Source organism: Toxotes jaculatrix, chromosome 6, assembly GCF_017976425.1.
Source record: "Toxotes jaculatrix isolate fToxJac2 chromosome 6, fToxJac2.pri, whole genome shotgun sequence".
NCBI lineage: Eukaryota > Metazoa > Chordata > Actinopteri > Toxotidae > Toxotes > Toxotes jaculatrix.
The window spans coordinates 14,439,534-14,463,120 of NC_054399.1; the positions used below are offsets into that span (position 1 = coordinate 14,439,534).

General features: G+C 41.7%; 1 protein-coding gene across 1 annotated transcript in view; it reads left to right on the forward strand.

The window, feature by feature from the left end:
* The window catches only part of nr5a2 (nuclear receptor subfamily 5, group A, member 2), a 68,202-nt gene that overhangs the window by 22,149 nt on the left and 22,466 nt on the right, over positions 1-23,587 (forward strand). The window contains exons 5-6 of the mRNA XM_041040403.1: positions 18,316-18,435; positions 22,889-23,036. Coding sequence (XP_040896337.1) covers positions 18,316-18,435; positions 22,889-23,036 — 268 coding nt within the window. The remainder of the gene's footprint in view (positions 1-18,315; positions 18,436-22,888; positions 23,037-23,587) is intronic.

Genomic DNA, 23,587 nt, shown 5'->3' on the forward strand with positions numbered 1-23,587 from the left:
TGGTCCAGTGCTACCCTCTCCTCTCCATTGTTCCAGTGTTGGGATGGCTGGCCTGACTCCCATCACAAACACAATGGGAAGGAGAATTTAGCGGGGCGATCGGGACTATTGATGATTCATATGTTTATATCTCACCTTCCTAACTCTACTCCCTTTTCACCACAGACACTCCACCCCACCCCCTTCCTCTCCACACCCTTTAATAAAAAGGATGTGTGTCTGGTGTTGGGGACAGCGAGCACCTTTATGTGCCTTGTCAACACACAACATCCAGAGGCTGGTAAAGTAACAGAAAACACTGTGTCAGAAGAGACTTTGAAAGAATCCAGTGTATTAAGGCTGTGGAAGTTAAGCCATATTACAGCAGGGAGAAAATATACCTGCAGATACGTTACACTTTTCACTGTCCTGTGTATTCCAAGAGTTATTTTCTGATTAATGCTATTTCTATTTTTGCTGCATGCCCTTTAAGTTTATCCTTTTGTCACATGTACAATCAGGACTTCAGATAGTTATTGAGTACACTTCCTTCAATGCCTTTCAACAACATTCAGGAAAGAGATATGATCTTGTTGGATTCACGCAGACATGATCATGATGGACGAGGATGGCATTTTACTGTTGTTTAATTACAACTCATGCCAAAAAATAAAACAGGAACAGTGTTGTAGCTCTGTCGCTCTGTGTCAGGGACAATAGAACAGAAAAGCTACCAAAAAAAAAATCAAACTGCTGCCTCAAAAATGACTCCAGTACTGAGCCTCAACAAATCTGCACAGTTTCAGACGTACGTTATGATCTTTCAAAGAGGACTGAAGCGCGAAGGCACTATTCTCTTCTCATTGTCAAGTTTTTATTTAGAGATTTTTAAAGGTTAACAGCAGCCATAACACAACTGCATGTGACTCAGAGCTAGAGGTTGTTGAATGTTGAAGGTGACGTGTCAATTTTTTTTCAATTATTGTTTCAAATCTGTCTTGGGTAAAATGCTGTGTAACTTTATACATATATTTAGTCCGTCCACCTGATAAAAGGGAAGCAGGGAGGAAAATAACCGTGACATTTTGAAATGTGGCTTAGCTGTTTATTTTAGTCATCTAGGGACAGCTTTTTGGGGGGATCCAGACAGGTTTTTCTGCTTCTCTGTCTCTTTCCTTTTTTTTCAGTTTTGTCTCTCTGCATGTAGCGGGAATGGCAAAAGCAGAACTGAGGGCCATTAAGTTGAGGAGGAACTGTATTAGAAGTCTCGTTCCCTGGGAAAGCTCCCAGCTGAGATGGGACAGCCATATTGGATAAACAGATGGCCGGGAAGAGGAAAGGACAGGCGAAGGGAACAGAGGTGAAACAAAGAGGGGAGATGAGAGAGGAGACGAATAGAGGAGGAATGTGTAGAGAGCAGAGGATATGGAAGGAAAGGAGAGGGAATAACAAAGATGAAGAGGTAGGACAGAAAAAAAAGGTGATGGAGTGAGAATGGAGGAGAGGAACGAAGATAAGACCTTTAAAGACATTTAAATGTTCAAATTATCAAAACATTTTGCAAAGCTGTTGATTTCTCATTTGAATTAAAGAAAAAAGGCCTTTTCTGGTAATTTTATCAAAAATCACAGAAATCTGCTACAAACAAAAAAAGAGCATTTTAAGAAGTAGAATTATTTACTCCGCTGACTGTTTGCTGCCAGTTTATCCGACTTCTCTAAGCAGCTACACGCCAGTCAATCACACAGTATGACAGATCCCTGGGGTGGGGCAGGAGGGGGCTGATGTTCACATCTCACACCTGAATATTCTTCACTTATAGATTTACCTGAGTGAATAATGTAAAGTCCTCTGATGCGCTCCACTCTGCCCTGCTGCATAATTTCACCCCCTCCTTACCTCCCCTCCATCTACATCCATAAATATTACATGAATTTACTTTGGTGAAATTATCCTTACACCACCCGCCCAGTTCAGACTGGAGGGTCTTTTTCTCTAGTCTTGGTTATCCTCCTTCTACACACTCATAGCAGTCCACACACAAGTAGGCCCATACACACACACACACACACACACACACACACACACCACACACACACCTTTTTTCCATGACCTATCCAGGAGCAGTTTAATTTTCAAGGTGCAACCAAGTGTGTGTGTGTGCATGTGTCTGTGTGTGTAAGTGTGTTTGTGTGTGTGTTGGGAAGGCAGGGGGTGTATTACCCCTGCCCTGCTTTGACCGGTGATTGCACCTTTTCTTTTTTTCTTCACACCCCATAACTAAGTGGAAATTAATAAGCTGCTTTAGGCGTGATCTGTGAACCCTGGGAAGTGGCATATCTATACCACCCTACACACACACAGATTCAGAGCCTCAAGCTGCAATGTCTGTCTTGTCACAGAGGTCAACGCACCCCCCCTCCCCACCCAACCTCCCTTCACGACACCCCAATCCTGACAAACTGCGAGTATGATGGGGTTGGCGGCCGCACGCAGTTGGCAAAGATTTGTAACTGTGTCCCTGGTCCATTGCATTTGAATTATTCTGCAGGCTGTGATGCACCCTCCAATATACACACCCCATACAATGCTTGCTTTACATAAGCTGTGAAGAAAAAAAGGTGTATAGAAGGGCAGAGAAAGAAAAAGTGGGAGAAAGAGAGAAAGAGAAGAGTGAAGATTGTGACATGAGATTGAAAATGAGCAGTGGAGAGAGAAAGAAAGACTGAGTTAATGATTTAAAATGAGAAAAGGCTTAGTGTCCATGAGAGAAAGAGAGGACAGACATCAGAAATGGAGTTAGAGCCAGAGAGAGATATCGGAACAAAGATGGAGAGAGAAAAAAAGAGTTGACTCTGAGAGATAAAGAGAGACAGAAAGAGACAGAGAGAGAGAAAGAGTATGAGGAGGAGAAAATGAAGGACAACCAGAGAAGGACAGAAAGAGGGAAATGAGGAAGAGAAGAAGGTGAGGGGGGGTTAAATGGGAAGATGAACAAGGTTCTACGAGAGGCAGCGACCAAGGGCAAGAGGAGGAGGAGGAGAGGGGCATGGTGAAGGACAACAGGGGAGGGTGAAAAGAGGACCGGTAGGCTGGCGGGGTGGGGTGGGGGTGCAAGGGGGGGAACAGGTGGAAGGTTAATGGGCCTGGAGCGGATCCACCAGACGCTCTTGGGCTTGATATATGGGCCCGGGGCCTGGAGCGGGGCGTAGGCTTTCAAAGATATATTATTTCATTTGAGGAGCAGCACCATTCTGGCCGATAACCCCCCCCCCCCCCCCCCCTCACCCCTGCTTCCACCAACACCCCCCACAGCTCAGCATTTGTCCAGTGATAGATGACCCCCCCCCCACAAACACACACACGCACAAATACACATATTGTATTGTGTCCCCAACACACACACACTCTAGTTGCTCCTGTACAATTTTGTCATTGTAGTTGGGAGATCCAGCTAAATTTCACTTTCATTTCTTTCTTTCTTTCTTTCTTTCTTTCTTCCACTCTTCCACCACTCTTCCTCACCCCCTCCCATCTGCTGTCAGTCTTCCTCCCAGGCGGTAGGCAGGTCTTATGGCCGCCTGTGTGTTTTTTTAAGTTGCTATTTTAGTGGTAACAATATCTGTTTGATCAGTCGCACTGGGTAGGAGCAGGAGTTGAGGGGGGGTGGTGGGTAACAGGGGAGGGAGAGGGTAGTAGAGGTTCACAAAGGCCTCTTTTCATTCATAAATTATTGACCATCACGCAATACATCACTCTCTCTTTTTCATAAATACTGTAAAATGGCCCTCCTGATTTTTTTGAATACTACCAATACAAAATGGAAAAAAACGATTTTTGGATCGGTTTTAAAAACGCAGTGTGCAGTCAGTCAAAAAAAAAAAAAAAAAAAAGCATAAATCCGACATAGCAGACACTGTTCTGTACCTGGAAGGCTACAGGGTGGACATCCTGAATGTGTTCCTTGTATTGAAATGTCCCATAGCCTTAGACACTGAAACCAGGAAGCACTACTCCCACAGGTCCTACATGTTAAACATGTACATACGTGAACATGCATACTCTATGGGTCTCAGAAGGATACTGGTAATTGAAAAAGTCCTTATTTCAGTGTGTGACAAGATAGCAATTGCAGACACGTGATGCTCTTACGGCTTAGTACTTTTTTCTCTAAATCAGTATTTATTTCCTGGCAAAGCCAGAAATAAATACTATTTTCAAATAGTATCTGCCATGCCTTGGCTGTTTGATTTCAGGCGACCACTGATCTGACAAAAATTGAAATTTCCACTGTCCTCCTTACGTCCCCTGATGGTTGTAGACTGAGCTTTAAGATACAGCCTTTCCAAATACTGGAATAGTCCCGCAGGTACAACCCCAAGGGACTACAGGAGGCCGGAAGGAAGAACAGGAAACTTGTTAAAAGAGAAGATTTAAGGTCGCCCATCCCAGAGGAGCGGCAGCTATAAGGAGACGACGGGGGTTTGGAGGTTTTAGCATGCACAATGTCTGCTCATCTACTTGTTGCTTTGATGAGGGATGAAAGGCTGTCATGAAGTACAAGTTTACAGAGCTCCGAGCAATGATAGACTCAACTGTCCTCAACAACATTTCCTCCTTCTTGTACTCAGTCAAACCATGTTAATTTTTTTACACTTTCAACACTTAATTGAATTGAGTTGGGGAAATCACTTGCTTATGGACACCAACAAGAAATTCAACTGCTGACAGAGGGATATTGTTGCATGGATCAAGTGTTTACTAAACCTGTACAGGACATGTATTTTGTGACTTCCATCTGTCTTTGCCTTTCTCCATCTCACCCTCTTTTTCAAACCACTGCAAGTAGCAAAGAAAAGCAAAAATTGCCTCCACCTCCTCCATAGTTTTTCATTTTCAAGCAAGTTAACACAGCCTGATTCACATTTGCGAGCACTTTGGGCATTCGGCAGGAGAAAGAGCTGGTTGTGTTTAAGTCTTGTTTGAGGACGATCAGGGTAAAAGCCTTTTTTATTGGCAGGTCAGGCTGCTTGTTAAGACTGTTACGCAGGTGACTAGGCTGTGCTGTTAGCCCCGGTGGCCCCGAACTAACACAGTTGTTGTTTCACAAGTTGGCAACAGTCAGTCAAATCAGCAAAGAGAGAGACATATATTGAAAAGCAAAGAGGAAGTGGGAGAGACAAAGAAAATGGGTAAACAAAGTGGATATGGGGACTTGATTTAGGTAGTTGGCCGGGCTGCTAACAAATCAACTTAACAGCGTGCAAACACTTTAGACACTCCGCCAAAGTACAAAGCAACTTTCCCCCTCCCTTCTCCTGCTCTCTGCTGTGCTTATAGTTATGAGCCGTGTTAAATCTACAGTTTATGCAGGAACCTTCCCATCAGAAACTCTGCAAGCCAAAAAAAAGCGTTGCTCACAGTTCACAGCAGCAAAGGACGAATTAGAAGTGATCCTCGTAAAAAGTATTGTTATCTGCAGTCCGGCTGGGTGGCTAAGGGGTGACAGTATGTCATCAGATGAGTGGTAAATATACGGACAGAAGTGCCAGCATTTTGCTTCTAAATAGCTCCCCGCTATAGGGTTTCCTGGAGGTCAAAGGGGCCGAGGTGTGGCTGCTGCAGCCTTACACCGACCCTCAACCTCTAAACTAAACTCACCACACAAAACTATGCCAACCTGTCAGCTAATTTATCTTCCTCTTTCATGCCTACATACATTTCATCTTTGAAAAAGACACAGTTGGGAAATTACCAAAGCACAAAGAACTGCAAAAAGGACATCCAGTGGAAGGGTTTCACTTCGTAATAAGAAACCTACCACTCAATGACATCTTTTTATGTACTAAATCCTGGGCAAGATGAAAAATTATTGTATTCTTTGCTAGAATAGCAGAAACTTTTCATCCTTGAATTCATTCGACTTGAATAATATAATTGAAAACCAAATAATCAGTGAAATGTCTAGACAATGTTAGACAACAATGAGTTGAGAAGACTCATTCCTTGAATTCAAATAGTGTAAATATGTTGAATTTAGCATTGTTTACTGAGGAAATATAACCAAAGGAAAATGTCATTTCCATTTTAACAATGACCCCATTAAATATTTAAGAAAATATATGTTTATATAAAAAACAAATTCTTAAAATAAAATGAGGAAATTACCACAATGAAGAAATACAGAGACATTTATAGGAAAATCCTGTGTATCTTTTGGGATACTAAATGGCAAACTTTCTCAGGCAAAGATTCTGTTCCCCAAACTGCATTCTCTGAAACAAAACACTTTTCAAGTAAGTTTAACAAAAAAAAAAAAAAAGAAAAAGAAACACACACAAAGTGCCCCTAGCTTCTTATGTTCCGATGTTGCGTGGCCTCAATTATCTACATGTAATCCGGCCTGCCTAGAGGTTGTGCCTGTGTCTGCCACTTTCGTCACTTGGCTGTCAACAGTTGTCCCCCAATGTCTATTTTTGATGCTTATTTACAGCCTGTCTATTCTGGACAGGGAGTGGGGAAGCTTGGAGGTGGGGGTGCAGGAGACAATAGATAAGACAGTGGTGGAGCAGAGTCGACAGCTTGCCGGGTAGTTTTACACAACTCAAGAGTTGAGGGGTATTTATATTCAGCTGTAAGGCCGGTGATTGAATTTGCACAGCAATGACTGATGCATGCAGTTCATAGGAGTAACACTAGACATTGTGGTTGTGTTGTGACGACGGGTAAGAAATTTCAATGGGGCCGCACGCCAAACAACGACCCAGCCGAGAAAATGGCTTTGGCTCCGCTGACAAAGTAGGACAAAGACACCTGTTCCCTATCCCTTCCTTAAGCGTTCCTTTCTTTGCTGGTTTTAATTTTCCTCTTGCTCTGCTTATTTCTTTTACACCACACCAGGACTTTTTTATTAATCTCACACCATTCCCTCTTCCTCACCTTTCAATCTGTCAATCTCTTTCTCTATTTCTCCCAAAACACCATAACTGCAAACCTGGCACGAGCCATGGATAAATGATTCCATACATATGCAATAAAGGCATGGCACTAATAATAGGCATTACTGTACTGCGCTCTTTGAGGATTGGCCTTCTCAGAGGGGGATGAAAAGAGGCTTTTCAACCAAGTTGAAACAATGACGAGTAATAAACCAAATACGCTGACAGGGGACTTGCTAAGAAAGGTGTCGACAACACCGTTAAACCTCTGGAAATGAACCAGGGAAGCTGAATAAAAACCTAAAAAAACAAAGTATTCAGGTGGCAGGCCGCAGTCTCACCTTCCCTTAGGCCAATACTTTATACGCCACATGTTGCACTGCACTTCCCATTATCAGAGGACCACTAGGCCTCATACTGCCACAACAGTGCAATAGAAAGATGGCTTTCCCCTAATGCAGATGCATTCGTGGCAGTTTCTGTCAGAAGAGACCTGGAGATGCACTTCAGGGAGCAGAGGGGCTCCATCTGTTCTGCGGCATTGAGATTTTGATGCCTCATTTTCCTTGTACTTCAACTGTTTACATATCACAAGAGCTCCGGAAATACTCAATTAGTTAATTCAGATATTTAATTTGGGGCATCAAAGAATGTGAGCTGTCTGCTCTAAAATCCAGTTAAACTCCCCACCCCACCCACCCCAATCAAAAAAAAAAAAAAAAAATCCCAGCCCGTCAATCCCTAATGGGAATCTATGTCTCCCGCCCTCTCAGACAGAAAGCATCACCACGTCAGTCTCTGCATTTTAAAACAGCTTCAGTCTTCTCAACTGCGTTAAGGTATATGACATACTGTGTGCGTCTGTGAGTATGTGAATAGGTGTGTGTGTGTGTGTGTGTGTGGGAGTTAAGTAGTGCTGTCTCTACTGTTCTAAATAATGCAAAAGGGGAAAGGCTTTAGCCTGTTGTCTTCTTTGTCTCCCCTCTTTCTTGTCTTGTTTTCCTCTTAATGCAAAGACAGCCAGACATGGATTATGGGGTCATTTCCCACTGTCTGTCAATGAAAGTCTCGCTCTCTCTCTCTCTCTCACACACACACACACACACGCACACACACACACACAAAGCGTCACAAACACACTTGTCACTCACATCTGACAGAGTTGTGACCATTTAATAAAGTGAATGCAAAACCCCACTTTTAACAAACACACAGACAGAAATCTGCACCCATACCCACACTTTCATACATACACACTGACCCCCTCACCTTCTTATATTGCATCCCCTCCACCTAGCTTTCACACTCAGCACACACAAACACCAAGTCATAAATTGCAGCATTAACTCAAATAATGATTGCACAGCATGAAAATCCAATGGCTGCGGCTTAATGCCCAGGGATCGCTGGTAGATTAAGCTCTGGGTGTGTGTTTGTGTGTGCTTGGGGGAGATTGTAGGGGGGTGTAGATGGATCAATAGGATTTCTATGATCAGTACCTCCCAGCCAGGAACCTTATAGACAGTCAGCTAGCACAACTCATTTTACATTTGGATGGCATTCATTTTCTCTGTCTGCACGTGACAAAGGAGGGGAAGTGTAAAGAAGAGAGTGGAGTGGCGGGAAGGGAGTAGGAGGCTGCACATGTGTGTATTTAAGTGTGTGTATGCAGGTATGGATATTACTGTCAAGCTTTTGTATGTGTGTCTCTGTGCAAGTATGCAGGTCTTGAGGTGATGCACCCGAGTGTGTGTGTGTGTGTGTGTGTGTGAGTGTGTGTGTGTGTGTGTGTGTGTGTGTGTGTGTGTGTGTGTGTGTGTGTGTGTGTGTGTGTGTTGGAGTGAAGAAGGAGGAAGGGTTACTTTTGGGAGATGCCATTCCCTGGGCTGCATGTGTATTAGCAGTCTAATGTTCATGTGAATAATTGATTAGGGCTTCTGTGTTTTTGATAATTAGTTGATAGCTTCTTAGCTCTAAGCCCTGAGATTTCACGTCTGTGTGTATGTGAGAGAGAATATGCCTGTGTGTATGTGGTGGGGGGTAGGTAGTCCACTTCTGAAGTATCCTGAAAACAATAACTTTCAAACAGAAAAAACTCAATTCCTTTAAGCCATGCACTCATGGATTAACTTTCTTTCAGAAATGAGGCAACAGTACATACATTTCTTTCTCATAACCTAATTTTTCCTGGAGTTCTTTTTCATTTTTTGTCTGCGGTCCTTCACATATGATCGCTGGGTAACACTGTACCACCTGGATGACTGAGATAAACCTTCTCAGACATTTTATATATACTTATAATAAAAAGCTGCCAGACGTTACCTGAAAAATTTGGACATATCTAGTAAACAGACACGCCGTAGCAGACAACAATAAACATTGCATGCATGAAAAGGTAGCCATTGAAATTCATGCCCGGCCTCTCACTGGTCCGTTCTCTTGCTTTATTGATTTTTCTATCTTTCATATGCTTATGCATCAAGTAGAAACGGAATAGGAAAGTTTGGGCATGCTTGGTTCATCCTCAAATCCCTGCGCTGATATCACACAGAAAAGAAGGTTTGTTGCCATCGTCAGCGACCTTGAGAAAACAAGACGCTCTTCCCCCCTGCAACACACAGACCCACAGAGATACTTTGTTTTTCCTGCCTCATGAATGTCATGCCAGGCTTCCCGTGTATTCTCACAGATATGTGTGCGTGCATTTGTGTATGTGTGCTTACACTGGTTTAAGCTAACTCATTAACCTTACATGCAATAATCCATTATTTTTACTTCTAACAGTTGTTGTATCAAGATTCTTCTGCATCTTTGTTATTTATTTATTATCTACTTACATATTTATTAAGGATGCAAACTGTTACACTGGTTTGCCAGAATAGGCAGCTACTGCATTTCCTGTATCTGTATTGAGCCAAGGCCCAGACAAAGCAGGAAGACCTTATTAGGCCCTTGTCCTGTTACCTCTCATCTCCACTAGGCTCAGGACAAAAGGATGCTGTATGGACTAAAAGGACAGATGGGGGAAGGCAGGGAGGGAAAGAAGGCAAGTCCAATCATTGGCCAGGTCTTTCCCTTTCTAACACAAGCCTGGGACAAGAAGATGAATGTTAGGATGTGTAGACGGATGAGAAGATGTGAAGATGGGGAGAGGGAGTGGGCATGGCCTATCGAAAGCAGAGTGTTCTCAGGGTCAAAGGTCAGCCTCCAGAGTCTGTTAATGCAGTCACCGTGGGAACCGATCAATCTCAGTGCCTCAGCAATATTGATCAGACGTGGGCACATGCACACATGGACACACACTTAGACACAGACTAGCGTTCTTTCGACATACACAAACAGCATTCGTTTGCTCTTACAAGCTGCTCCCTGCTCTCAGTCCAGGACAGACGTCAGACGTCATGTGACTAGGTTTCAGTTGAGTTTCGGGTTTTTAAAACATCATAGCCCTTGTCTTAGCTCTGAGTCACACACATTATCCACTTGTTTACTCTTCCTGATCCACAGCACTTCTCATGCACCACCCATTTTCCACATCTGTCTAGCCTCAACAGTGTCTTCTGTGCTCTACTAACAACTGTACAATAGCATTTCTTCTGTGAATTGAAGGATGGTATGCTCTCTATTGCCTCATATTTATCTTCCATGACTTCTACACTGAACTTGCTCCACAGTACCCTGAGTGAATACGTACTGTTGAAATCCTGGTAGTAGTATGCTCTACAAATTAGCACATGTAAGTGTTCTTAAGCTTTAAACTAATGTATTTTGACTAAAATACATTATTTCAAAGAACGTAATAAGCTGTTTTTTGTTTTGTTTTTTCTCAAAAAGCTTCCTTCCTGAAATCAGAGAAACACTTTTCTTCAGACACAAGGCCTTCTGGTGACAACAGTGATATTTTCTGAACAGGTCTGTGGCATCTCAATGGCTGTTTAGGGACATAATAACAGTATAGGGTTTCTGTGCGCTCAGTTGGAGATAAATCCACAGGCATTCTCCACTACCTGATATGTTGGATTAGAGATACACGCAACCAACAAACAGCTGCCAGTGACATGCAATGTTGAAGAGCATGCACCCAATGATATACATAAAGCATGCGTAGATGCATAACATACATTCATAGAATGAATCACAGAGAGAAGTATCAAGCCGATGTTAAGTAGCTCGCTGCTTGCTTATTTTCTTTTAGGGAGATCTTCATCTATGAATGCCTGATGTTTTGTTTCTGATTTTTGTTTTTGATAGCAGAAACAACAAGAATAAGAAGTTCAGTTTTGGCCAAACTGGCTGCTCATCTCTAAAGGGAATGAATGGATTTCTGATAAATGGATAATTATACAGATTCACAGTGTGTGTGTTTGTGTTTTATGCACTACCAGTAGCAGTGAAAAACCTGCAGAATCAGCTCACTATCAGGCAAAATGGCAGGGGACCAACAGGTGTATGAGTATTAAATAGCAGATTCTGGTTGCTTTATACTCCTTGTCTCAACCTTGTCTGCTGTCTGACAAATTTAGTCTGACTGAAGCTAGTTGTTCAGCATATGATCACAAATATTATCATTCTTCTCCTCAACAAGCAGCCCTCTCCCCACAACTAGCAGCGCCACCTGCCATCTGCTCATTTTCCCAGCATTCTTATCACCCGCCAACCTTAGGATTGAGGCCCAAATGGACTATGTGATAAACAAGAGCTAGTTTCGGAATAGGGTGAAGGCGGGAGGAGGTGAAGAGGGGATAATGGGTTTTCATTCTCATCCACCCAAAGCCCACCTCTCCCCACCCACCAGGTCACATAGCTGGAATATCCTAGGGATTTTGTCACTCACTCTGCCATTTTTTCTGATGGTTGCAACTCTATTTGTAGCTTTTGAAAGTCATGGCTGCCAAAAATGATTTGCAGCCCCCCGCAATCCATAGTGGCCAAGTTTGCAAGTTTTAAATGCAAAGAACAAATATTGAAGCTAGCCTTTATTTCAAACTGTACCTGCTGATCTCTTTCATGGAAAATTTCAAGAATTAGACAAAAGGATTTCAAGATTTAATTGGCAAGGAAAGAGGAAGGTGGTCTCTCTCTGCCAAACATTAAGAGCTATTTCTGGGCAGATAAAAACCTCAGTCATTATATGCAATCCATTTTCTACAGCAAAATGGAAGGAGGTGGAATGCCAGATTTGAAGCCATATCCCACTTCAAGCCATAAAAGGGGACAGGACACTGCTTTAGTATTTAAGGGACGCTAACCCATGGATACAAACATCACTAAATATCTGGTTTGATATGTCTAGAGAAAATCGATACGCTGATAAGATGGATAGCATGTGAGAACAGGCTTGATACCAGATTTAAAGTATGGGAGGAAAAAGGGCTTGAACAATATATTGACCTCTACATGGAGGAAACACAAAAAATTCCAAGAATTAAAAGACCAACGTGGTTTAACAAATCAGGACTTCTATTCCGTTGTTTTGAAACTTTGTACTTGGGTAAGATACCAGATTGTGTTAAGGACTTAAAAATAAATGTTTAATATTCTGTTAATAGCTAGTAAGAAAGCTCTCACACAAAAGTGGATGAAATGAGACTGCACCAATGTTATTCATGATATCTTGTAAGATTAACCTTGAGACTGAAAAAACTAAATTTGATAACTACTGGAAACCTTTGGTTGAATATTTTTGCCGTTTTAGATCATACTTTAGCTAGCTTAATATGATCGCGCTATAATTCCTGTGTTCTGAATCTGCTCTTGTTCTGTTAATTGTTCTATTTCTTGGCAGAGGGAGCTCTTACGTCCCATTGCTTTTTCGGTGTACATGTATGCAGCCAGATTTTACCCCCAACAGCAAAATAATTAGCCTTAATATGGTTTAGCTGTCTAGTGATGTTTTTTTTTTTTTTTTTGTCTTTTTTTAAATTAAATGTACTGTACAAAAGGTACTGAAGAAAAGATGCTGTATTATATTTACAAATCTGGATCTGAATTTAAAAAAAAAAAAAAGTGATCTTAGGTCAACAGGGTTGTATGTGCTTCCATACGAAAAGAGAATCTACAGCTTCATGATTTCTGAAACACTGATGACCAATTAGTTGAATAAAATCCTGTTGTTGGTGTTGGAACCCCACACTGAGACTCTTTTCAATTAAACCACCAAACTAAAGTGAAAATGAGCTACAGTACATTCAAGCACGACATAATTAAGTGTTCGCAACACTCTGAGAACAACAGGCACTGTTCTAGGTGAATTAATGCCTGTTCCCAGGTGAATACAGGGCCTGTTTGGCTCAAGGCGAACAGATGCCAAGACAAGACTGCACCAAAGGACGGCTGCTAGAGACGCACAAGCATTGATGTCAGCTTCAAACCTCACCTGTAGTACTCAGAGACAGCATTGATTCTTGTCCAGCAGAGAGAGATGGAAAGACAGACGCACAGCTATTGTTTATGTACAACTCATTTGAGGCAGATAAACTCATCGTCTGCGTGTGTATCTGTTCTCCCCCCGTGTTAAAAAAAAAAAGAAAAAAAAACATGGTTCTCTCCATTCATTAAGGCTCCACAGAAGGAGATTCCATTAATCTGTTCATTAGGCCACATCAAAAATGGAACTACTTATTAAAATCAGATCCAGCTGTGTACTCTCGTTAAAGCCTGCCGTACCGTACGAAGCTTAACAATGCTCGTGGCACTAGACCAAAACCCGGCCACAAGAAAGGGGGAAAAGATTCTACTACATTGGCCTGTTTTGACTCAACACACCATGATAATTGCTCTACTCTTAGCAGGGGGCTATGAATAAACATTACTTTTGTCAGTGAGCGTCTGAATGCTCCATTTCCAATTAATTTACATTTGCCCAGAAATGGAGGGAATATCTGCTCTTAATCTCTATGTTTTAGTTTCTCAATTTCCCCTAAGTCTTTTCTCATTCTCTCATTCCCTGTCTGGCACTTTCATTCCCCCTCTCACCTGAACTCTCTTTCTTTTTCTAACTCTCTCTCTGGAAAATCCCATTAATCTCAGCCAGTGGTTTTGAACAAAAGCTATGGGCTAAGCGATTGATCCGGGCATTGATCCCACTCGCCTGAACGATCATAAAGGTGTTAAATTGGTTTCTTGGAGGATATGTATTTTTCATTGCTGGCTGCTGCAAGTAGAAGTTCCTGCTTGGAATTTCTCTCATTTTTTTTAACGAAACACTGGTGATGATATTAAAATATTAAATAGATCACACCTTGAAAAGTAGCCTTAAATGTGGATTTTGAGGCCAGTTTGAAGCGATTTTTGGGGAGTGTTTTCTGCATGAGCGTGAACCTTAGAAGCTAAATCCTTATAATGAGTTTTGCTCCATCCAAGGACATGTGGAGACTTGGGATTGTCAAAATGTGCACAGTGGAAGCAAAAAGTAGCAAACTCCTTCATTTATATTGCTGTAAATTCTTTCTTGAATTGATACTCTATTTCTAAATTCATGTCTTTTAACCACAAAAGGATTGCATTCTACTTTCACCTTAGGTCACTGCCAGCTGACCTTTATCCAATAAACAATTTAAGAATAAGATATGGACATGGGTATGTATTAAAAGAACAAGACTAAGGCCTCTATTTTGAGAGAGATAAACTTTAATATTCATTGGCAGCTCACGTAGCTGGTTAGGTTTAAAGTAAACCTACCAGGGCTAAAGGACTAACTGCATGAGCTGCTACTAGTAATTAAAATCAGAGAATTAATTCAGGTCCAGTATTATCAAAGGAACACTTCTTCAATTTCAAAGTAAATTGAAGGAAAAAGTGTTTTGCTTAGCAAATTGAAACTTAACTAAACTTAAACTTAACAAAGCCTAGCTAACAACCTATTCTCCTTCATTTGGATTATCTATCAAGTGAGATAGAAAAGTGTTGAATAATAAAATAAACTTTGTGCAGCTTTAGTTTGTGTTACAGGCATTAGAGGCAACAAATTAGTGATGTTACATTAAAATTAGTAAAATAACAGTCCTGATCATGTATTACATCCCTGACCTATAGTCAGTTGCAGATATAATGTGGTATATATGTATACTGTATGGTGACTAGTGTATTTTTAATTATATCATCTACTAAAAGAATCACAATAAAGTAACTGAAAAGTAAATCATAAGTCACCCAGTCACTCTCTTCATTCAACACTGAAAAATAAATACATACAGTATTTTAGGGCATAGAACTGACATTAGTTTTAAAACTATTTATCTCCCAAACTGACCTCCACTTCGTGCCTTTCCATTTTGTTATTTTGATGTCCAGAAATGAAGCAAATTTTACAAAATTCTGTGAGTCTAAGCTGCTACATCAAGACACCCCCTTCAATTGATGACGTTAACTCATGTTATATCTGGTTTATCTATCTGGATGTTTCCTACTGAGATGACATTACTGGAAACAGTGAACTTGTATAGCAGCACTATCTTAAATTTCCATGACTATGTGGACAGATAAGAATCAGCCAGCTAAATAGCTCATCTGTTTTATTGCTCCTCTGGATCAACAAACTGATTATTTGAACTTTGTAGTGTCATGTTCTGAATAAATCAGTTTTAAAGGGTGTAATCAGCCACTGGCAATCAGCCACTGTTTAACTGACTGTGTTTTCTCTGCACGGAGATAGTATTCAAGACATGCCTGCATGAAAACACGAGAGGAATCGGTTGTCGAGTCAGTGTCAGAAAGTTCATATTATCTGAGCGAGCAGGCAGCAGATCTTGTAAGATCAGGCGCCATGAATGTTGCTCATTTGACAGAGCAAAGGAAGAGCTTGTCAGGGAAACAGCTCATGTCGCTGGCACTTAAAAGGTCAGCGAACTGAACCCCAACCCCTGGCCCGCCCTCACGCCTGTCTGTCTGTCACCAGTCCCCCTCTTCCAGGCGGGTGTTCCCTGCCCTTGTCTAGGCTGCTATCATCTGCCGTCATCCCCTCTGAGCTGCCCCTATTTGATGACCCAGGCCTCTTGTCAGAGAAGAGCTTCCAGGCAAGCAGTGTGAGGACAGCCCTTTGATGAGGACCCCGACACTTGCCAGCTCTACTGACTTGCAGGGGGGTCCTTTGAAGATCCTGGGCCTTACATGTACCCATCCGTCCACCCACCCACCCACCCACACACACACACACACACACACACACACACACACACACACACACACACACACACACACACACACACACACACACACACACACACACACACACACAATTACTTTTGCTTCCAGGGCCCTTAGCTGGAGGGACGAAGAGCAGAGGATGGGGCATAGCACAAAAAACTCCCTCCTTTGACTACCTTCCGTGCTCTCTGATGGCTTTAATGAAGGCATTTGAATTTTGCTCTCATCCTGTGCTTGAGACATCTCTAGTACGGGACCCAAAAAAAAGATGTACTGGAAGGAGGGGGGATGGAGACTGGGAACAGTAGCTTTCAGTGCAGGCATGGCAGAGGCATGACGGTTGAGTAGTCATTGTGATCTTACAGAACCTCTTATCGACGTATTGCGTTTTAGTAAGGTCAGAGGAGAAGCAAAAGAGTATTTAAAAGAAAAAAATAACCTGCAAATTACCTAAATTGGACCAAATGGCAGCTGTGCCCAAAGGTAACCACAGTCAGGCAGCCCATGTTCATGTCCTCCAACATAATGTATGATTTGGCTTTGCTGGGTCAATTTTATGGCACAACAATTGTTATGACTGGCTGAAAGGTAAACAGACACTGTTTGACACCAGTCCCCAATCACTAGTCAAAACAATCCTAATCAACAAGCAATAGACTTGGCTGGAGCTGCTGCCATGTCATACAAGGAAATAAAACATTTGATGCATGTTGGCAAAGCTACAGTTGTTGACATCAAATTAGTACCTGAGGTCACTGCAGACTTCAACTAATGGATCCCTGTAAAACTTCCAAACGGCACAAAAAAAATTCCTTTCAACAGTGTTCATGCTTCAGCTGTGTCACAAAGTTATAAAATCGATCCTCCCCCCCCCCCCCCCCCACAAGCTGTGGTTGACATTACAGAAAGTTCTCACAGACTCAAAAACAAAGTAATTCACATCACCACAAAACCGCAGTGCCCAGGAAGACACTTCACTCCCAAAGATACCACAAAGAGCACAATGTTTGTTGATAGGAAAAGGGGGGAAAAGGAGGAGAGAGAACATCTCATACATTTTCCTCATTCCTTCCCTCTCAATGTGGCCTTTTTTGTCTGAGTGTGGCTATGGGGAGTAATGATTAACACAACCAAGCATGGGAAGAGAGTAGCAGTAACAATAGAGGTGGTTGTCTTGGTGCACAAACCCACCGTTTCACCTGTGTCAGCTTCCCAAGTTCACCTGGCAGGTCCCTGGGAGCCAGCGGCTGGCATTCAGGAGGGGGGAAAAAGTGGCTACTTAATCATTATTGTCTGTGGAATCACTCAGAAACTGCTGGCAATGGGCAAACAGATAAACCTGGCAACATTTTTTTAAATCAGGCACGTAGCAAAGTGCTTAACTGAGTGTGGAAAGGTTCACACGAGAAAGCTTTAGAGTGTGTTCAGGGGACTTTTGAGCTTTGTGTAAGGTTGAAAAAAACAATGCCCATGATGCTCAACTGATCAATAGTGATTGACCTGTGAGCAAGCTTACCTTGCAAACAGCTGCCTGTGATATTTTCAAGCTCCTGAGGCCGACGCAGTGCCTCAAATTTTATTTATTTATTTATTTATTTTGTGGATGAGCCACTTTGTTCTGTTTTGGATTTTTTTTTAAAGCTTTGCGAATTATACATACAGAATATAACAAGATACAACTGTTATTTATTCAAATGTAAATCTGAAATAACAAAATGGTTAATATTTATTTTTCTAAAGTATTTATCAAGGGCATCTCTCTGTTACCAGCATTCAAAACTAAATTCAAATAAATTCAGAATGATTTTATCCACCAACTATAATAAATGTAAAGAGATTTTAAATGTTGATAATGAAGCAGAGACAAATTGATGGTCTCCCTTGTATCCAAGTACATATAGACGAGTTGCCCATTTACAATTGGTCCAAGGACAGGCCACACATCATAATAGCTTATGAATAGACATTTTTAGTCTTTAGAAATGTCAAAGTGGTCACCAAAGCACTGATCATAAAGCCTGATAAATTATTGCGGTATTTATTAATGATGTCGCTCAGAAACCCATCTATATGGACAAACTCTACCCACCACAGGGACTGATACACAATGAAAGGCCAAGGCATGCAATCTACAGTGATGCCAAGACCTATTTCTGTGGATTGGACATTCAGTCACTCCAACATAAAGTGTTTTTACAGCTGTGTAGAAGACAAAAATCAAATAATTGCACTGATGTGCTTTATTTGTGACCAGGTGGACGACCAGATGAAGTTGCTGCAGAACTGCTGGAGTGAACTCCTCATCCTCGACCACGTTTTCCGGCAGGTGGTGCACGCCAAGGAGGGCTCAATCCTATTGGTTACTGGCCAGCAGGTGAGCTGGTTAAACTCCACCCTGGAAACTTCTCTCTCTACCTTTGTTTTCTTTTTCCTCTAAAACCCTCAGCATCAGTTGCTCCTAAGGGGACCCTCAACATCTCAGCATTTCCCTTAAAGCATTATTGATCACTCAGCCACACAGGAGTCACTGCTTCATTAAAAATAGATTATGGTTATAGATATAAACTAATGTCGCCAGAATAATCAATTTTGCATTTTTTTTCCCTCAGTGCATGAAGAGTCCAACAGTGAATAAATAAAGCACTCAGTTACGCAGGCTACAGCATAGTGAGTAGGTGGGGAGATAAAAAATGTGGCTAAGTGTGTTATTTTGTTTTACCGGAGTCTTTGAGGAAGTTGGTGGGAGCTGATGCCTGAGGCCCAAATGGCCCAAATTCTCAGCATGCTGTAATTCTGTTTTCTGTTTTAGCTTCACACACACGCTCAGAAAACACACAAACCCAGAGCAGGCAACAAAGACTCCTTCAGCATTCAGCAATACTCATAATCTCATGCACACACATAGGCAAGATAAAAAAAAAAAATGCACCTCCAAGTAAAGACAGGGCACAATCACGCTTACAAGCAAGAGTGCACACAAAGACATGAAACTGCTCATCATGAATATGCCTCTGACCTGTGGCTGTCAGTAAGATGAGAAGTCATAAATTATTGATTGGCAGCCTCTCCAAAACACTGCTCTTCAACAAAATGTTTTACAACAATAGATACTGGATTGAATATTGGAGCAAGGAAAGTGCACTGTGCACAGGAAAGCCCTGCTTTAATTCTGTGATTCTGAATGAAGACAAGGTCAGGGGTAGGTTTTCAGAATAGGTGAACTAGTCCCACTACCTGTGGTGAGTAAAAAGAAGTACTTCTAGTCGCAAGTAGTAGTATTGATGGGCATTGTCCTCTTGTTAAACAAGTGCATCAAACAAATATTAATTTCTTAAAATTGCTTTAGGTCTGGTCAAAGTCACCAAGTCAATACAGATTGATGTGAAAGGCAGGCAAAAGACAGGAGGGAAAAGAAGGAAGAAAAGCCAAAGAGAACTAGAAATATTTGGGTAACAGGTGGTGGAGAGTGGGAGAGGTGATGGAAGAGGGAGTCAGACTGAAATGGAAAAAAATGGCAGGCCGATAATGGCAGACGGAAAGGAAAGGGATGGAGAGAAGGGGTGGTGTTGGGGGGGTGACAGAAATGGATTTAGGCAGAAGACAAAGGGATAAAGGGAGGGATAAAGTAGGGGACAGAAGAGGAGAAAATAAGAGGGGAGATGGAAGACTGAGAATGGGACAACATGGCAGAGAGAACAGGAATAACTGAGCAAGAGAGGTCTGCTGAGAAAAGAAACGAAAGAAAGGAGGAAGGGCCAAAGGGGGAGAAGAAATGAGGAAGGAGAAGGGGAAAGAAGGGAGGTGGCAATGAGGATGAGGTGAAGAAGGCAAAGGTGAGCTGGCCTGAAGAAATGAAAAGGAAGAGAGGGTAAAAAGAGGCAAAGGAGAAAGAAGAGACTGAACATAAGCGAGGGCGGACTAGAGAGGACAGAAGGAAGAAAAAAGTGGAGGGATGAGAGGGGAGAAAGAAGGAAATGAAATGAGGAGGGATCGGGGAGGAGATGATGAGGCGAAGAGGAGAAGGAGTTTGAAGAGAAAAGAGCAGTAAGAAGGAGGAGGAGGGGCTGATAGTCAGGGGAGGTGCAGAACGGCGGTATCGTTTGCATACTTTGGTTAATGAACAGCTGGTGTTGGGGGGGGCAGGCAGTGGGGAAATGTGTGTGTGTGTGTGTGTGTGTGTGTGTGTGTGTGGCTCTGAAACAGTTCATTATCTCCTATTATTCTCTGCCTGGCCAGGGGTGACAGCACAGCGATAACACCAGGGATATTTAGACCACAGTAGCAGCATCACCCAAAGCAAATGCTGCACATGCACGCACGCATGCACGCACGCATGCACGCACGCATGCACGCGCACGCGCACACACACACACACACACGCACACACACAACAAATCACATAATCACTGTTTGGGCCAACAATGTGTAATGACCCTACTGTAATGTAGCAATAACTTAATTGTTACAATATGTTCATCATATTCGTCTACACAATATATAATCATAATTCTTATTTTAAAAAAATAGGTTAATAAAGGGTTAATATTTTTTTGATAAATTCCAAAATTGCAGATCAGATGGCTTGCATCATAAAAGAAGTATAAGTTGACAAAGTTTGGGAACAACAGATATGTCCTCAAGTTGGCAGATATTTTCACTTCTTTTCAGAAAAATATGACATGAACAGAGAAGATTTGTTGGATGGAGAGTTTCGACAGATGTTTCTCCCCTTTTGCTTTGAATCAAGCTGCTTCTCTGCTCTTGTCAGTCATAAGCTGTACTCATACTGACCTTTGAAAAGATATCCATGGTACCAGCAGATTTACTGTTATAGCCTGTCATTTGCTCTCTGTCTTGCTCATTCTCTTGTTCTTATGTTACTTGCTTGCTAATTCCTGTTTTTTTTTCAAATGCTCTGTCTTTCATTTTCTGTAGTGCTACACGTTGGCATGTCACTAACAGCAGTGAGAAATGGCCATGAGTGTCTTTTTTTTTTTCCCAGTTTTGGGTTAAAGAAAGTGAATAAAGGAGGCTTGTTCTCTATCCTGTCACAGGATCAAATGCAAAGTGGAACTTGTCGAAATGCATGCAAACATGAAATGACAAAGACTGGACTGAACTGTTGAATGATTAAACAAGGCCTTGTAGCTCTGCAGCCAGTTTTCAGCATGAAAACCCTGATATTTTGATAGCACAACGCTCCTGGTGTACATGAAATTCAAATGATGAAGAAATGCAAAGACAGACGTTCATCGGCCAGTCACAGATTTTTGCGCTTTACATTTTCTGCCCACATCAAACCCCTGAATGCGTCAAACCGATCTCACCTTATCTTTAATGTTCAGCTAAGATCGTTCATCGTATTCATGATGGGTTCAGATTTGAAGGTTTATTCATATATTTACTCCCTATGTCTCTCCAGGAGGGATAATAAAGTAGTATTGATTGATTGATTGATACACAGGTCACCAGGGTTAGTGCTAAGTCTGCTATAGCGACATTATAGCGCTCTCTTTTTACTTAGGGCTAGGAGGCAATAACCCAAGGCATTACTATCAACAGTCCAATCCTTCAATGAAGTTATTTCATGCACAGTTGATTTTATGTAAATTGATTGACACCTTGGAAGGGGGGCAGTGACTGCTTTTCACCGAGTCATAACTCTTACCGTCTCAAAGGTGGGAAGAGAGAAAGAGAGAGGAACAAAGGAGTTAAGGTAAAGAGATAGAGTAGTGTAGTAAGACTACTGTAGTAAAAGAAAAAGGAAAAGAAGAGAGGGAAGATGACAGGAGAAAAGATGAAAAACATGGTGCATTGTTAACATTTACTTTGACCCTTCTTCAGACAGATGAAAAACAGGCTCCAATCATCCTATTTACACGATAAATAAATTCCAAACCCAGGCTGTTTTTAATTGCAAATGGGAGCTCGCAGGGACCTTCTTCCTCCCTGAGCTTTAGGAACTGCGCACACCAACATCTACCTTCCCCTGGAAACCCTCACACAGTCAATTATGGTAATGAATTGTCAATAAATATAAAAATTTAATATGGTCCTGCTTACTGTGACTGGCAGCTAAGGACTTGCCTCCCAGACAAATGTGCTGCGGCTGCAGATATGAAGTGCACCTGGAAAAAGAGTGTGTGAGTGTGTTTGTGTGTGTTTAAATGGGTGGGAGAGAACTAAAGAAGATGGCTTTATTGGAAATCTATCTATCTATCTATCTATCTATCTATCTATCTATCTATCTATCTATCTATCTATCTATCTATCTATCTATCTGTCTGTCTGTCTGTCTGTCTGTCTGTCTGTCTGTCTGTCTGTCTGTCTATCTCATTGTTTGTCTCAGGATGTTTTTGTTTTGCTGTATAACAGAGCGAGAAACCAGATCAAGCAGGTGAACTCTCATGCTCTGTCCATACGCCCACAGCATGTTGTCACAAAATACAGTTAAACTGCGATAAATCTTCTGCCTGCAGCTGCTGTTTTTACACATCCACCAGTATCTCACCCTCTCACAGACACACCAAAGCTTTTGACTCCATGTTGAGAGTGCAGTATAATATGTATTACATCTGCTGCATCTAAATAGAACCTTATCTTTTTGGCTGGCTAGACTAGCTCCCCTGCAGGTTGCTAACATCTGAACATTGAATACAACATCCATGAATCACCAAGAGTCTGTGGCATTGTATTCTCTATGTAAACTATACTAGTGCTCAAAAACTCCACAAGGTATCTTAAATTCAAGGTTATTTTTAACCTCAGAGCAACTCTGTTTGTGCTTGAATGCCTTTTTACATCCCTCTCTCTTGTGCTATTTGCAGGTGGACTATGCAGTGATTGCTTCACAGGCGGGAGCCACCCTCAACAACCTGTTGAGCCATGCCCAGGAGCTGGTGGCCAAATTGCGTTCCTTGCAGCTGGACCAACGGGAGTTTGTCTGCCTCAAGTTCCTGGTCCTCTTCAGCCTAGGTGAGTCTCTGAAGCTCTAATGTTTTGTGTTTTGTTTGTTTGTTTGTTTGTGTTTTTATTTTAGTTATAAATTGAAATGCAGCTTTAAAGATTTGGAACTGGTAAAAGATCTGTAAGAGGAAGGGGGATTAGGAGGAAAGGCAGGAGGAGGGGAAGTGGGAGGGGAGGAAGGAAAGGACCGGTGGTCTGGAAGGGACAAAAGAGAAAGTGAGGGAGAGAGGAAGGAAGCAGGGGAGGTATGGTCCTCTTCCAACAAAGACAGGGAGAAGGCAAGCTTTTACACTTAATGTTAGTTTCTTTTTATGCCATACAACTAAAAATAAATGCTCATAAGTTTAGGTTTATATAGAGATTTTTTTTCTTTTTTTGCTTTCTAGAGGTACATCAATATGAGTTAAAAATTAAGAAATAATAAATTAAGAAATCTAAAATAAATATTGACAATTTACATTTTTGGAATTTAGCTGTTTCTCTGTGGTTGTGTACCATAGGGAAAAGGGTAGAATAAGCTTCAATCCCTGGATCAATAATATTAGACGTGATGAATCATA